This window comes from Crocodylus siamensis, chromosome 1 (assembly GCF_052110815.1).
Source record: "Crocodylus siamensis isolate JL-2025a chromosome 1, ASM5211081v1, whole genome shotgun sequence".
Classification (NCBI taxonomy): domain Eukaryota; kingdom Metazoa; phylum Chordata; order Crocodylia; family Crocodylidae; genus Crocodylus; species Crocodylus siamensis.
Window position 1 is genome coordinate 298,352,869 of NC_143395.1, and position 17,008 is coordinate 298,369,876.

The 17,008-nt window shown below is 46.1% G+C and overlaps 2 protein-coding genes across 3 annotated transcripts in view; one reads left to right on the forward strand and one right to left on the reverse strand.

The window, feature by feature from the left end:
- Positions 1-610: 610 nt before the first annotated feature.
- Positions 611-5,879, forward strand: RPL31 (ribosomal protein L31). The gene is made up of 5 exons (XM_090020556.1): positions 611-751; positions 1,016-1,135; positions 3,113-3,238; positions 5,109-5,221; positions 5,802-5,879. Exons 2-5 carry the CDS (start codon positions 1,029-1,031, stop codon positions 5,831-5,833), a joined length of 378 nt encoding a protein of 125 aa, XP_089876682.1. The 5' UTR covers positions 611-751; positions 1,016-1,028; the 3' UTR covers positions 5,834-5,879.
- A 153-nt stretch (positions 5,880-6,032) lies between these two features.
- Positions 6,033-17,008, reverse strand: part of TBC1D8 (TBC1 domain family member 8) — a 67,192-nt gene continuing 56,216 nt past the window's right edge. For both annotated transcript variants that reach the window (XM_090020534.1, XM_090020543.1), the window contains exons 15-20: positions 16,678-16,746; positions 14,393-14,633; positions 10,202-10,267; positions 9,471-9,560; positions 9,182-9,282; positions 6,033-7,528 (exon numbers count right to left, since the gene is read on the reverse strand). In XM_090020534.1, coding sequence (XP_089876660.1) covers positions 7,049-7,528; positions 9,182-9,282; positions 9,471-9,560; positions 10,202-10,267; positions 14,393-14,633; positions 16,678-16,746 — 1,047 coding nt within the window. In that variant the 3' untranslated portion in view covers positions 6,033-7,048. The remainder of the gene's footprint in view (positions 7,529-9,181; positions 9,283-9,470; positions 9,561-10,201; positions 10,268-14,392; positions 14,634-16,677; positions 16,747-17,008) is intronic.

Here is a 17,008-nt window from a genome sequence, read left to right on the forward strand (position 1 = left end):
GCTAGGGCCCATGGGTCAGGAGAGGCAGTGGCAGGGCTGGGGGGAAGCAGGGGGAGCGAAGGGAACCAGCATGACCCAGGGGGCGGGGTAGTGCACTTCGGGAGTGAGGGGCACTGGCATGGCTGGGCTCTGTAGGTCAGGAGTGAGGCACAGCAGCAGGGCTCGGGGGGCTGTGGCTTGGGAGCGAGGGGCAACAGAATGGCCAGAAGTGTGGGCATATCCTGCCCCCCCGTCATACTCCCCCCGCCCCCGCACGCGACGGGGTCCTCTTTTCTTTTGTTAGAGTTGAAAACATGGTAAACCTAGCAGTGCCCTGCCCTTCCCAGTCCTGCTTTTTAATTGTTTGTCCCCCCGGAAGTTTAATAGCGGCCTAGAGCCAATAAATGCCAAGTCAAACAGCTGCCAGAACCCCGAGCCTGCAGCTCGGCGCGCAACAACCCCAGCTTGCATCCCTTAGCAACGAGAGTGTAGAGTGCGCGCGCCGCTCCGCGAGCCGCCCCCGCCCGGCCAGCAGCTCGCGCCACCCCTCCCGCCACAACGTTCCGAGGGGGCGGGGCGGCGGGCAAGAGAAGGAAGGGGAGCAGTACGCCTGCGCGGCGGGGAGGGAAGAAGCTGAGAAGCCAGCGCAGGCGCACTGTGCGCCTTCCTGTCTTCCCTGCACCCGGAAGTAGCTCCTCGCTCCCCCCGCCCCCTCGTCGTGGTGCCTCCCACAATCCCCCGCGCCGGCCTTTCCGCCCCATTCCCTTGCACGGTGAGGAGCAGACTCGGGGCCGCTGCCCCATCGGGCCCCATCCGCCCCGTCGCTGCCCGGCTTCGTCCGCCCAAGGGGCCCTGCTGCCGGGGGCACGGACATTTCCTCCCGGCGCGCTCGGGGGGCCGCTCCCCGCCCTAGCTGGGGCTGGGCCTGGGCTGGGTTGGGGAGCACGGGGGGGTTGGGAGGAGAAGAAGGGGTTGGGGGGCAGGCCTGTGGGGTTGTAGCTGGGCATGGGGTGTGACAGGCCAGCGTGTCTTCCAGCGCCGCAGCCGCGATGGCTCCAGCAAAGAAAGGCGGGGAGAAGAAGAAGGGGCGCTCGGCCATCAACGAGGTGGTGACGCGGGAGTACACCATCAACGTGCACAAGCGCATCCACGGCATGTGAGTGACAGGCCCTTCCTGGGGGGGGGTGCAGTGTTAACTGTTTCCTGTTGCAGGCAGGGATTGGGGTAGGACATCCCCCAGTGGGGGGACATTGAGCTGAGCCTGTATACAGAGTGCACGGCACAGCAGGGCTGGGGAGTGTGGATGTCCAGGGAAGCAGGAGTATATTGTGCTAGGAGGGAAGCAGCACTTTCAGTGGCTGCACATGCAAGGGGTGCCTGTGGGTGAAGATGCCCTGTTGGGTGTAGGAGCTCTGTATGTGCCCCATAGCCATCAGATGGGATAGGACCAGACCGAATTGTTTGCTGGCTCCTGAGAGTGCCCCAGGCCAGGCTGTTTGCAGTGCAGTGCAGGGAGAGGATTTGGACAGGTGTTGTTGCCTCCCTGGGCTGCTCTTTGTCAGCAGGTAGCTGCAGTCACGCAGGAGGTGGTATGGGTTTATTTTCAAAGCTGTCTGGAGGCAACTCACAGGCAAGGGCAGGGTAGCAACAGAGTGACCTTTTTCCCTTTCAAAACATGGATAATTTAGGACTCATACAAAAGGGACATGCTGGCTTTGCCTCACGGTCAGGCAATTGCTCCTTTTACTATTCTTTCTGCTTCCAAAAGTGGTTGGGTTGTGAGGCTATGCATGCTTAGGATGTGGCAGGAAGTATAGAATTGCCTTTCCTCCTAGCATGAGAGCCATAGGGTTAGAAAGGATGTCAAGGGTCACCCAATCCAGCCTCTTCTGCAGATGCAGGACTTGCTGTTCCTATCCAGCTGCTGCTTGAAAACTCCTCTCAGGGAGACTCCATGGCAACCCTGGGCAGCTTGTTCCACTGTGTCTTGTGAATACCCTAATGGTAAAAATAGCGAGATTTGATCTAAATCTTTTGCTATAGTTGAAACCCACTGCCTCTTGTGCTCAGTGGCAGGCCAACACTTTTTCCTCCCTGCCTTTGACAGCCTTTCAGATGTTTAAAAAAATTCTAGCACATCCCTCCCTTTATCACCTTTTCTTCCAAACTATCTACTTTCACCTTTATTGCATTCATTGCTCGCTGCCTGGTACTTTTTTTCTCTCTCTCTCAAATGTGTTGCTGCATGCAGTCCTCAGCTGTGGCCTAACTATCACAGAGAGCCCTCCTACTTTCACCACCACTGTCTTGCCTACAGTGCTCCTCTTGCTGCATGCTCAAAAGTTAATTTGCTTTGCTCTTGTGATCCATCATTGGCTCCTACCACCTACATGCAAAGAGTGCCAGTTGTGGTCTGATATATAGGCATGCTGTTGCTTTAGGCCCATCTGCGCTACTAGTGTGGTGCTTGTCAGCCTCTAATATACCTGCAAAGCATGCCTAATGTGGATGCAGCTTTTATTGGGAAAAGGGCACTTCTGCCAGAATTATTCCAGACAAGTTTCTGTAGTCTATGCCAGTGAACGAAGCAAGGGCTAATGTCAAGTGTGCAGTGTTGGCTGGTGCAACTATGCCCTTTCTTTGCAGCTTTGACCAACATAAGGGAGTCAGTAGAGCAGATATGGTCTTTGCTGAAAAATTGCATCCAATGGGCAACTTGTACTGAGAGCCATTTAATAGAACAAGGTGGGAAAGTCATGGGTAGTGGTGGCATTTTACTGCATTTGAGGTGGTGTGGGCGATAAGGCACACAGTTAATAGCCCAGAGGTTGCAAGTTTGAGACTATAACAGAAGTGCTTGCAGTGCAGCCTTTTAGATTCCAAAGAATCTGTGAATTCTGCCAAATACTTTGTCACAAGGGCACAAAAAAGGAAGGTGCATTTGTACAGAATCAGGCAGAAATAGCTGATTATCGATTCTGGAGCAAGGGTCCAATTGAAGTTTGGACAGTTTGTTGGAATGCTGTGGGTTACATCTGTTTAGGGAATGCTAGTCTCACTGGATGCTATATGTGTGCACTGCCTGAGGATGCATTTTGAAGCTTGACTAAATTACTGCTTTCTCTGTTCTTAGAGGCTTCAAGAAGCGAGCGCCACGTGCTCTCAAGGAGATCCGCAAATTTGCAATGAAGGAGATGGGTACTCCTGACGTGCGCATTGACACTAGATTGAACAAAGCTGTCTGGGCCAAAGGAATCAGGTGTGTTCCAGGGGCTTGACTGAGAGGCTAGGAAGGAAGAACTTCACATGCTTACACGTGCAATGGGAAAATGCATAACCACTGATCTCTCTCTGTCCCTTTAGCACTTGTCATTCTATTGGAGATTTTGTGTGTGATGCTATTGGTGATGCTATTGCAGGTAGCTGGGGCTTTCCATAAACTCAATGAGTTTCTCCTTACAACCAGGCCAATCTTCTCGCCCAGGCCATCTACTACTGGGATGCTTGAGTGCGTAACGCTTCCTTTGCCAAGTTGTAAGAGCTGTCCCCACATGCACTACTGAGAAATCTAGGAGCTGAGGCTGAGGATTAGATCCACAGAAGAGCTCAGGTATTGAAATGCCTGAGCAAGGGGATCTATAGAAGAGCATGTTGAGCAGGGAGGTGTCTAAACTGGCCAGTAGGGAACGTGAAGAACAGCACACCTCCAGCTCCCATTCCTTCCAGGGAGTTAGGTGCATGACTATGAAGGAAGTTCAGGAATTGCAACCCTGAACTGTGTCCTGGAGCCAGGAGAAATCAACCCTTTCTCACAAAATCCTTGAGAAGGCACCACTAGGATATTAAGTATTCTGGGTTGGCCCTGTAGCTATCCTGCTTCATGCAGCAGTTATATACTTACTGGGTCAGACATTTTGGCAGGGGATTCCAGTTTGCAGCTTCAGGTGGGGATTAGACATGACCTGGTACTGCATGAGCCTTCGTGTCTAGGTGGCCACAGAACGGGTTTTGCAGGCCTTTGTTTTGGGGACAGATCATTTCTGCCTTCTTCCACCAGCCATTGAACTAGGATACTAGAATAGCCCATTTAAAATGTTACAAGGCCAGCCCAAAGAATGCATGGCTTTTGAGAATTTGTCTTAAGTCTTTGCAGCCATGCAGTTGGTCCAGTAAAAGGTATTACCCACAGAAATTCTTGCCCATGGGGCACTGACTCAGATCTTTCTGTAAGGGACTGATGGAGCTTTACTGCATCTCACAAGCCACTTGGAAATGTTTTATATCCTTTTTGAAAGCACTTACTCTACCCCTGCTGCGTTCCGTTAATGGATAGCACAGGCATAAATAACTCGCTTATGCTTCTCTAACATGCTTGAATCCCTACACTATTTTAGCAGCCGATTTTTAACCAGCATTTCTCAGCCCATGGGTTGCAAGAATATATGAAGGGGTCACAAACAAAAAATGGATCAACAAACTTTAAAAATGGATTCTCCTTTAAAGGAGAAAAACATGGGAAACAGTGGCTTTTACACTGCAGGCTGGCAGAGTTCCAGCCTGCCAGTGATGTTTACAAATGGGTCCTGGTACAAAAAAGCTTGAGAACCACTGGACTAGAAGAGACAGTGCTTCTGTATTGTCCAGGTTGGGATTTCAAGCTTCCAGAGGGAAATTACTTGCCTGGTTGTTTCCCATGTGACACTTGTAGAGAAACACTTGTAAAGATGCTTACCAGGTAACTCACTAATAGTAAGTTTCCTCAAAGCTCCATTCCTAGACCAGTGACAGGCTAATTAGCTTTATTTTGAAGTGTCTCCTTTTGTGGTCCTTCTGGATTCCTGCTTTTGAACATGGGTTTTGGGCAAACTGCAATTTTGGCAGTGATAGTCCCAATGTACAAGCTCACATAAAAAAACAGCCTACAGTCTACTCATTGAATTCAGTTACTTTTTTGGCTGAAGCTTTTATAAACCAATGGGCAGGTATTAAGAGACTAATTTTAAGAATTTTAGGAGAATAATGGTTGTGGAACAAAGGCACCTATGATAGTGCCTTTGTTGCAAGACAAAATTGTGTGCTGATTTTTATTGAAAATGCAACTGCAAATTCTTGTGTTGTCATCATTGTAGGAATGTTCCCTACCGCATCCGTGTGCGCTTGTCCAGGAAACGCAATGAGGATGAAGATTCGCCTAACAAACTATACACCTTAGTTACCTATGTACCAGTCACAACCTTCAAAGGCAAGCTTGTATGCACTTCCCCTCCTACGTAGGCCTTGTCCTCTACCTAATTGTCATTATAAAGATTTTTATCTTAAGGTATATGCCTGGAATTGTATGTGGGATAAGTGAGACAGTGCCAGTTACCACCTAGTTCTGTGCAAGAACTGTGCATTTTAAGTATCCATTGCAGAGGAGGGAGATAGTCAGACATAGATGTTCTGGGGGGGAAAAAAAAAACTTCAAAAAGAGCATGTTAGCTGTTTAGCATATAGTCCTATGTTTGAAGTTTAGGACCGCAACGTTTTTTTTAGGTACATCATGTTGTCCTGATGATCGTGTGTCCTCTTCTGTCAAAGATATAAATACACGGTCTCCAGCTGAAAATAATCCTTTGTATTAATACTAGGTTGATGTCGTCATCTATTGATTTTTGGTATATTTGCTGCTTCTAGAACACCGATGTTCAGCTTAGTTAGCTCTGTAATCATTTTGTGGTTGGCTACTTTTAGCTAATGCATCCTAGTGCAGCTGTTACACAGATTATACAGAGAAATCTGTCTTGGTCATACACTAATGCAACTTAATTTTTTTTCTTCAGGTTTACAGACAGTCAATGTGGATGAAAACTAAGCTGATTTTCATTACAATAAAGTTATAAAATGCCACTTACTCTTTACTAAGGTGCCTTACTGAGTACTGTCATTTTAGGGCTCCAGTCTGGTTAGGCACCTGAAGAGGTATTTCCATCACCTTTGTGCTTTGTATACTTAGATAAAATAAACTTAGTAGAGCAGATTAAGTGGGCAATAGCAATTCACTGAAATGTCCCTATATTTTTGTGTTTAAACAGTAGGAAATATACCTGATACTACTAAAGAGGAGAGAGTTTTTACAATTTAGCTAAGCTGTGGCATTTGCTAAGAACGCGAAATATTCCTCATCAGTATTCCTTTCTGAACTAGGTCATCAGTGCAAGAGACTTAGTCTAGTTATCATCCTTATTTTACTTGCAAATTAAAACTGTCTCAGATAGTTTGCATGGTTTCCTTCTGGCACATTCCTCAGTTGGGGTGAGGATAAAACATGGAGGTGTTTATTTTAAGGAGAGAACTGGACAACTCTGGGATTTTAAAGCCGAATTCCTGCTTTTACAAATGAGATGATTTATGATGAACTAAAACTAGATACGCTACTGCTATATCTATTCCCTTTTTAAAAAAAACAAAACAAGACTATCCCTCTGTGACTTTGAGGAGATTGCAGTAGCAAAGGATTACAGTGATCATCTTATATTTAATCTCATTATAGGCTTTTTCTCAAAGTAACTGCACTTAGACATGGTGCAAGTTTGGGGTCCAGTATAAAAAACAGATTTATTGAAAAGTGCATGTTTTCACAGACCAACATCAAAAGCATAGTCCATGTACACTTAACATTTTAGCAAGACATACAAACCAGAGTACAATCAAATATATTAAAATAGTTTCAATTACCAGCATTGAAACAAGTCTTCAGGATTAGTGCAAAAAAGGAACCCAAACAAACTGCAGACAGTAGCTGAGAAATGTTTTCCTCTGTTATAAAACAAACTATCAGGATTACTGGAGGCAGTTCCTGCTCTCCCAATGTGTAGTAGGGCTGCTGTGTCTTCACACTGCAGACAGATGTTTCCTTTTACATTCAAAACAAGAATGCAAGTAATAAATCAATGGCACAAAAAATACAATACATGCCCTTTTAACTTATAAAGCTCTCAAGTGACAAACCAACAAATAGTTTATTAGACATCTGCTACAAACCAAGTCTTCCTCTGCAACATGAGCTTTGGTGTAACTTCAGTGCACTTCAACTTGACAGTGAGGTTTGCTGCTGTGAGTTTACTTTCACCTGTTCACCCCGTGATGGGTAGCTCATTCCATTTGTTTTGAGGCTGTATTGACTGAGCTTTGCGTTCTCAAGTTTTGGCTTCAGTTCCAAAGGTTTTTCAAAGAAATTGACTAGTGATTGTTCAGTCAAAAGTGATGCTAGAATGTGTTCTAAAGAGACGGTCCAGTCTCCTTTAGCCACAGGGGAAGATTGAGAGTCTTTCCAAGGTGTCTTCACAGTGTCATTAAAAACAGCATCCTGGTCTGAGGCAGCAGCTTCACCCTGTAAGTCATCAGTAAATTCACCTGATCCACTGCCTGAACTGCTGCTTCTTTGTCCAACTTCACCAATCTGAAGTAGCAGAGTAGTCACAGTGGCAATGGCTTGATACAAATCATTTTCTTCTGGATCTTCATGAAACATGCTATACAAGGTTTTACAAAACTGGATGAATTCCCTCTGGAAGGAAAGAGGTATGCAAAAAACTCATGTCAAGGTACTGACCAGTCACCTGTCATCCATAATGGAGGAGTGGTATATACAGGACATTAGCACAGAAGTTTCCAATAGTGTCATTTGCACTTAGTTTAGAAAGGGCTCAGGTATTTCTTAGTCTTTCACAGGTCCTGGATCTATACTAGCTAACTCCTATTGTACTACCAAATAATTATAAGGCAGCCTTCAGTAGACACGGGCTTCTGGTTGGAGAATTTGGGAGACTTAAGTCCTTTGTAAGCAAATGACCATGTTCCAAGCCAGGAGAAAAATGGCAGTTTAGATGACACCTGTGTGTACCATGGGCCAGGAGAGAACAATGTCAGGAGGTCTCAAGTGCTACAAACCCTATACTCCATTATAGTTGTACTCACTGTCTTACTGAGATTGGGGAAGATCTGGTTTACATGTGAAAATGCAAGGCTGGGAAAACAAGGACATGGAGAAAGCTGCATTTTTCTTCTGGAGGATGTGTATTGTCATTTGTCAAGGTTTGCAGTTTAAAGGAGCTGGTAGAAACTTAGTTGCTATGACTGGATCAGGCTGCAAAGCTTTTTCCTGATCTTGCACTGCCTACAGTTTAGTAAAACACCAGCTCTACTACTACAGGGGGTGTCTACACATGCAATTAAATGCACAGCAATAATGATCCAGAGCTAATTGTTCCCAGGAAACTCCCAGGTGTGCCAGTTGGAGCAGCCCTGCCTGGCGAAGGGTCAGCCTGCTAGCTCAGGGCAGCTCCAATCAGGCTCAGCATGTTGTGGCAGGGGCTTTGCACTTAACAGGAAAAAACTACCTTATGGCCAGACACATGGTTTTCTCTATAGAGTAAGAAAAGTTTTACCAATCTGTATACACAGAGCTATTCAACACCACTTTGTCTTACCCATCATTAAATCCATAGACTATATTCACCTATCTGCTTATTTAACAATCTGCCCTACTACTGACGTAATACACACATGTATGTTTGATCATATATACAGACACCTCAATTTACAGCTCTGATGACTTGCTCCATGACAGTGAACACAGCTGTAGTGCCTGCAGATGATTCCAATTAGCTACTGCCAGCTCTGCATGCAGCTGTGATATGTGCCTTGACTAGGTTTCAGAAGTTTGAGGGCTGCTGGACTGGGCAGTTTCAGAAGGGCAGAGGATACCACTGGGAACCTTTAGTGGTATCTTTTTGTTGTCGTCGTCATGAGATGGTATACTGTCCTGTTTACTGACACTAGACAATTGCACTGGGTTTTACAGATCTTTCATCACTCAACCCAGAGGCAGACACCCATGTATAAATCATTGGGAACAAACCAAGGATCTGCTGGTTGGTCTGATGCCCAAGAAAAAGTCTTATGTGGCTTGGACATGCTTCTCTTGTGCCATGTTACATTTGCAGCAGATGGGGCATGATCAGCTGAGGGGTTCTCTCCTTGGAGCTTAACTCCTCCCTGCCTCAAAGTAGATTTGTTTTGGATCTAAAGTATTGAACAAGTCCAGTTTTTCTAGTGGCAGGTTCTATAAGTCGAAGTCTCAGACATTTGTTCAAAGTTTGTAGTTTTAAAATCACTTTCCCCAACTTCTGTTTAAAGTGAAATTCAGTCCACACCTTACCTGGCTCATTTTGGGCAATCCTTTTTCCATTTTAGCATCTTTTTCTTTGGCTAAATCTTTAAGCATTTGCTTCAGTTGCTTCTGATAATCTACTGCTTCACCTTCAGTGGGGACAAAAAAAAAAAAGACAACAAAACCAGAATTAGGTCCAAGCACTTTGCAGCAAATTCACAACTGAGATTAAAAAAGGGGACTGGCATACGGAAAGTAAATAATTAACTGAGCACTGGGCAGCTCTTATATAATTTCTTATATTAAAACAGTAGCAGATACCTGTGACAACACGTACCATTCGCTTTCCCAATTACTAGTGGTCTTGAGGTTGACAACAAGGGATTCTTCAGTGGTGACTGACTGTCTCTCTCATCTTCTGTGAGTGCTAGAGGGGGGAGGAGAGACGACAAACAGAGATGCATAGCTAACGGCCTTGCAATATTGTCATGATAATTACCTAAACTTTACAGCATTTGAGAGCTATGAGCTCAGCCAGCAAACTAATAGATACGTAAAAGGTGAAAGTTAAAGATTAATTATTTAAACTTGACCTAGTTATATCAGAAAGTAAAGTGTGCTTCTATTAAAACAAGGTAGTTAGTTACTACAGCAGAGTGGCAGGAAATGCTGCTCAAAATAGCATATTCATGAAAGACTTTGCACATCTTGTAAAACATCTTAAAACTTGCATTTCTTTTCAGTTAAACTGCAATGAAGATCTAACAGACAGTATCGCTAATCCAGAGTAAATGATTTAAGTTTAGATCACGCCTGGGAAAACAACAGAAATGAAAACATATTAGCATACGTAGGGAGCTATCTAGAAGTTTAACAAAGAAATAAGAGCTTATACTGAATAAGACCTTACAATCTATTTAAATTGTGACTAAACACAATTAAAAGTTTATTAACAAGCTCCCAACTCAGTGACCTATAATCTTCATTAAGTAGCTTTTGCTTCCCAAAATGTTTACATGGAGACTAGGGAAGAAAGGAAGGATGACTTTTTCCTTTCCAATTCCTTACCAGGTGGGATATGCAGCCTGTATAACAGCTTTATCTTTTCGTTCATTTCTCCATTATACATAACATCTGCAAGATGAAAAAAAACCAGAAAGTAGATCGAATATTTACTTTGATAGGTTAAAATCATCAGCATTTTCCAAGCACAAAAGTTAATTGTTTGTGGGAACAAAGCACACTGACATATGGCCAGTGTATTAAATGTTTAAGTTGTCCCTGATCAACTGGTAACAGCAGGTGAAAACCAGCTGATCTGTTCTTTGTTCTCAAAAACAGTCCTAGTGCTACTAACCTATAAAACATAATAATAATAATAATAATAATAAAACAACAACAGGGCTAAGGTTCAAAAATACCAAATGTGATGCCATGCAAAAGCCAGGCTTCATACAGCATACAGAGAGCTATATCAAGTTTCTGTCACCAGGGTCCACCATCTTAGAGTTTCCCCTTTGGCCTCCATTACAGTGTAATAGAAAAAGCACTGTGAGAGTATGGAGAGCTCCCACATTTTTAATTGACTAATACAAATGAGAGTTTAATAGTCATGGGATTTCATTCCAAGATTCACCCAGCAACAATGAAATAAGAACATAAGTGCAATGCTGGGTCAGACCAATGTCCACCTAGCCCAGTATCCTGTCCCAGTAGCACAAGCAATGCTTCAGAGGGAGAACACTGAACTAGGTATCTCTAGTGATCATCTCTTATTCACTACCGTCTGGCATCCACTGTTACGGGTTTAGAGATGGCAGAGGAAACGTCTCCAAGCATTCTGTTCAACTGCTATTAACGAATCTATTATCCATTAATTTATCCAGTCCCTTTTTAAACCTGGCTATGCTATCTGCCTCCTCCACCTCCTGAGGCAATTAATTCCACATGGTAACTACACATTGCATTAAAAAAAAAAAATCAAATTTTCTTCTTAGTTTTTAATCTGTCTCCTGCAGGTGCCCCCAAGTTCTAGTATTCTGGGACTTGGTGAACAAGAGTCCCTTGTTTACTTAGTTCACACCCTTCACATCCACATAAGGCCTCAAATGCCTCTACACAAATGCTTTAGTATGGGAAACAAGCAGGAGGAACTCACCCTCCTGCTAGCTGACACCAACCCAGACATAGTGGGGATCACTAAAACGTGGTGGGACTCAACACATGACTGGGCGGTGAATGTCAAGGGCTATAGGCTGTACAGGAGGGATACGATAGGAAGAAGAGGTGGGGGCGTGGCTCTCTATATTAAGGAGGAATACATATCCTCGTCAATTAGCAAGGAGTCAGGGGAGGGGCACTCTGAGGTGCTTTAGGTAAGAGTACAAGGCAGTCGAGGGGAAAGAGACTTAACGGTGGGAGTCTACTACAGACCACCCAACCAGGGGGAAGAGCTTGACCAGGATTTCTTAGGTCAGCTCACAGAGGTAGTGAAGTCAAAGGATGTGGTAGTCATGGGGGACCTGAACTTCCCGGACATCTGCTGGGAGGAGCAGTCAGCCAGGTCTGACCGCTCACGTAGGTTCTTAGAGTGCAGGACCTCCTTCTAACCCAGGTGCACAGCCCCACCAGGGGAGACGCCTTGTTGGACCTGGTGCTGGCCATGAGTGATGACCTGGTGAGGGGGCTGTGGGTGCTCGACCACCTGGGTGAGAGTGATCATCGCCTGCTGGAATTCACCATCCAGCGCAAGGTGGCAAAGGCCTGCAGCAAGGCAGCAGCCCTAAATTTCAGGAGGGCAATTTCAACGAGCTAAGGAGGATAGCTGGAGAAGCGCTGAGGTCCCAGAGGGGAGGGGAGCCAGGTGTCCAAGGTGAGTGGTCGCTCCTTAAGGAGGCGATCCTCCAAGCCCCAAGGAAGGTAATCCCAATGCGGATCAAAGGGAGCAGGAGAGCACACAAGCCTCCATGGCTCACCAAAAGCATCTGGGAATGTCTCCTTGCTAAAAGGGAGGCTTACACCCAATGGAAAGAAGGGGTCATCACCAGGGAGGACTATTCTGTAGTTGCTCAGGGATATAGGGGGGCAGTCAGGAAGGCCACGGCAGAGATGGAATTAGGACTAGCTTCCCAGATTAAGGACAATAAGAAGTCCTTCTTTAAATACACAGGGGGTAGAAAGAAGGTTCCGGGTAATGTGGGGCCCCTGAAGGACACACTGGGAAATTTGGTCGTCACACCAGATGACAAAGCTAACATGTTTAACGATTTCTTTGCCTTCGTCTTCCTAAGTAGGGACCAGAACAGCCACCTCCCTGCCGGGCCCCCCTCAGGCCCCAGGGGAGGCACACCTGGGCCAAGCATTAATGAGGAACTAGTTAGGGAACTTCTGGAGGGGCTGGACGTATTCAAGTCAGCCGGCCCGGACGATCTCCACCCTAGAGTTCTAAAGGAATTGGCCGAGGTCATTGCAGGACCCCTGGCACGGCTTTACGAGCACTCTTGGGGCTCTGGTGTGGTGCCGGGGGACTGGAAGAGGGGCAGTGTGGTTCCCATCTTCAAAAAGGGGAAGAAAGATCCGGGAAACTATAGGTCAGTTAGTCTTACCTCGATCCTAGGCAAGCTGTTTCAGAAAATTATTCTGGCACACATCCACAAGGGGCCAGCAGGGGACTGCATGCTTAGGGGCAACCAACATGGGTTCATCAGTGGCAGGTCCTGTCAGACCAACCTGGTGGTCTTTTATGATCAGATCACCAAATCCTTAGATGCAGGGGTAGCAGTGGACATAGTCTTCCTGGACTTCCGGAAGGCTTTCAACACTGTCTCTCACCCCGTTCTCATTAAGAAACTGGGAGACTGTGGTGTCGATGCCCACACAGTCAAATGGGTTGCCAATTGGCTGGAGGGCAGCACCCAGAGGTTGATAGTGGATGGGTCCTTCTCAACCTGGTAGGACATGGGCAGTGGGGTTCCGCAGGGCTCGGTCCTCGGGCCCGCAGTGTTTAATATCTTCATCAGTGACTTGGACGAGGGGGTAAAAAGCACCATGTTCAAATTTGCTGATGACACTAAGATGTGGGGGATGTGGGCACACTAGAAGAAAGCAACAGGCTACAATCGGACCTAGACAGGTTACAAGGGTGGGTGGATGAGAACAGGATGGGATTCAACACTGACAAGTGCAAAGTGATGCACCCGGGGAGGAACAACCAGCACCATACCTACAGGTTAGGGAACTCCCCTCTTGTTAGCACAGAGGTGGAAAAGGATCTTGGAGTCATCATTGACCCAATGAGGAGAGGCTACGGGACCTGAACCTGTTCAGCCTCCACAAGAGAAGGCTGAGGGGGGATCTAGTGGCCCATTATAAACTAGTCAGGGGGGGATCAGCAGGCACTGGGGGAGTCCCTGTTCCCCTGAGCACTGCCAGGAGTGACCAGGAATAATGGTCACAAGCTGGCAGAGGGTAGATTTAGGCTAGATATCAGGAGGCGCTACTTCATGGTCAGGGCAGCTAGGATCTGGAACCAAATTCCAAGAGAAGTGGTGCAGGCTCCTACCCTGGGTTTTTTTAAGAGGTTAGATGAATACCTTGCTGGGGTCGTTTGACCCCAGTACTCTTTCTTGCCATGGCGGGGGGTCGGACTAGATGATCTACTCAGGTCCCTTCCGACCCTAGAAACTATGAAACTATTAATGGGTTTTATATCACACTATCATATGCCCTCTCAACCTTCTCCTTTCCAAACTCAAGAGTCCCAGCCTTTTTTTGTCTTCTGGTATGGCAACTGCTTCAGGCCCCTGATCGTTTTGGTTGCTCTTCTCTGTACCTTTTCTAATTCTACCTTTTGGGGATGTGGAAACCAAAACTGCACATAGAATTCAAGATGTGGGTGCACCGTGGATTTGTATAATGGCATGGTGACAGTCTCCATATTGTTTTCAATTCCCTTCTGAATGACGGAACATTTTATTTATGCCCAACATTTCCAGCAAAATATTAAACTGCTTCCTGTCAAACAGAATTGCGATTTATAATATGACGTTCAAACAGATCCTCCTGTCATCTTTTAATTCTAATCTACAACAAGTAACTGAAACAAAGTGAAATCAGTCAAGAACAGAGATTGGTTAAACCATGCTTCTCAACAGAAATGCATGCCCTCCTCTTGCTTGTGTTACATTAAAAGAAAAGCAGAGCACTCTTCCCACTTCTTCCCCCCAACATCCAGTTAGATTGCTACAAAGAGGCACATACCTAAGCAGCAAGCCAGCCCTTTGAATTCAATGAGATGGTCCATGTTTTCATCCAGCAGTCGGAACATCCTTTCAGCTAGGACTTCAGTGTGTTCCCCACATGTCCATGGCGAGACAAGTTTATAAAGGTTAGTAAACTGCTGATGGTCTAGTCTATACTGCTCAGCATAAGCTCTGCTTGGGTCATGTCTCTCAATTACTGGACTAGTCAAATCCCAGTAGCAGCTTATTAGATGTTCTCTCTAAAAGGAAATCAGAGGCAGTAGAGAAAAAAGCATTAGAACATGTAATATATATTACAGACAGCATAATCCATGCTTATCGAAGTAGAATGGCATATTGAAATTGTGCATTAATGTAGTGAGACCAAGATAATGCCAAACAGAAAAGCCACTGTACTAAAATATTTCTTCTTAGTTATCCAGTGGTTATTGCTATGAATGACACACATATGAGACATACACAGAGTCAAGTAAATATTCATTACTAAACAGGCAACTGTTTGCACACATCTAAGCATGTATAAGAGATTACTGTATCTCAGGTATATATCTAGACTGATGTAAATACACGGGGATTATGAGCAGACACACATGAATCTTGTATGCTAGTGCCTGACTATTAGGTGGCAGGAAGCAGTTAAAAGCTCATCTGCCATAAGGAAACAGTTGTCCCAGGTAAAGTGCACAGAGACACAACTTTACCAGTGTTATATTACCCCAGTTTTCTGAGAAAACAGCCCTCTGTCATCAAGTAAATCAGGGGTGTCAAAAGTCATTCAGGACTTTTTGCAGGTCAGAAAGCCCATGAGTGATGGTGGAGGCATTGATGCCTGTGGCTACCAGAGGTCTACACAGTTCCAGAACCCAGGGGGTTAATGCAGCCACCCCCAACACCCTTCACTTCCCCTGCTACTGACAGGAGTCACAAATGAGGATTAAAGATTCAGTGGTGAGCAACAGGGGGTCTTGAGGGAAGTGGCAGCAAGGTCAGTGCCCCAGGTACCAAAGTTATTTAATGCAGTAGCTCCAGTCACAAGCCCCACAAGCCAAATCCAGCTCACAACAGCAAGTCATCTAGTCCACAAGAAGCCCTGGGGGCTGGAAGACCCACTTCAGCAGACTAGACCCTGCCTGTGGCCTGGATGTTTGACACCTCTGAAGGAAGGGGCTGCATATCACCTGTCACTCCTTGCTTAAACTGCTCTACGTGCTTCTCATGTCCAGGGTCTAGATGAAAGGAATACTATGAAGCTTTTATGATTCCTCACTCACCTTGCTCCTTTCAGAGCGCCCAGAAGCAGGGAAGTTAAACAGAGTAGAAATACAGTCCTAAAACAGTCAGAACCCAGACAACTATGAATGAATGACAAGCATCAAGGTCAATTTTGCTTATCTGTGTGGGTCCTTAAGAGTGTGAAACTAAAGGTTTTTGGTACTAGTTGCTGAACAGGATGGGTTGTGCAGTCAGCTATACTATGCATTGTGAAACTGGAGGTGAAAGTTGTTGGGAGTATAACAGAAGCCAAATCTCACATAGCTGTTTATTGGAGTTCAGTTAGAAGGGAAGAAGACAAGGCTCAAGACCTGATCTAAGCCCCACTGATTTAAATGATTGTTTCTTTTGCTCTACACCAAGGGTCGTCAACTGGGGTACCCTAGGGGGTACGTGTGGTCAGGCAAGGACAGAGCGCCACTGCCTCCCAGGAGCAGGGCCAGGGAAGGGCAAGAGCAACGGCACCCCTCTGTGGGGGTGGGAAAGCTCACATGCAGTGGCTGCTGCCCCCACACACCAGCCTGGTGAGCTTCTCCGTCCAGCAGAGGGGCGCTGCTGTCCTCACCCCAGCCCGGTCCCTGCCCTGGCCCTGCTCCTGGGAGGTGGCGGCACTCCATCCCTACCCGCCCGTGCACCGTCTCTGCCTCCCCTCTCAGCACCTGGCCACATGCTCCTTCCCTGGTCCCCACTTGGTGTCTGGCTGCACACACCCTCCCACCCCCAGCATCTGGCAAGGCATTCCCTCCCCGCCCCAATCAGCGTCCACCCACCGGGGGTACTTAGACTAAAACAGGTTGAAAAGTTCTGCTCTATGCATTCCAACTGAAAAGCCAGAGGAAGGAGACTGTAGGGCAAAGTTTGGCATCTCATCCCATAACACCACCACCAATAAAGGGTGCTGCAGCTCTACATCTACATCCAGTACAAGCCCAAATAACAGGCAGCAAATTAAACCCATAAGCCTGGCATAGTTTTTTTCCCTTTTACCCCACATTTCCTGGGCACACCAACCTTAAACAAGTCATACAATTCCTCCAAGTGTTCAGGAACAATTGAAACATCTGGGATGACAACTCTGAGCTTAAAGGGAAAGAAGGAGAAAACATAGTGGTGGTGAATACAAGCAGTACTAGCAGATAAGCAAGCATGTGCCCTCCCACACTGCTGTACTCTGCAAGAAAAGGAGCACTGGTGATTTCATGCCTCTTCCCTTTCTTTTATCTTCCTGAGGGACTTTATGCATAAAGCCATAAAAAAGCACTCACACTCAAGATGGCAAGAAAAAGGGCAAAAAAGCACCCAGTACTGCTTCTCCCTTCACTAAAGTTAAATTAAGAGTCAA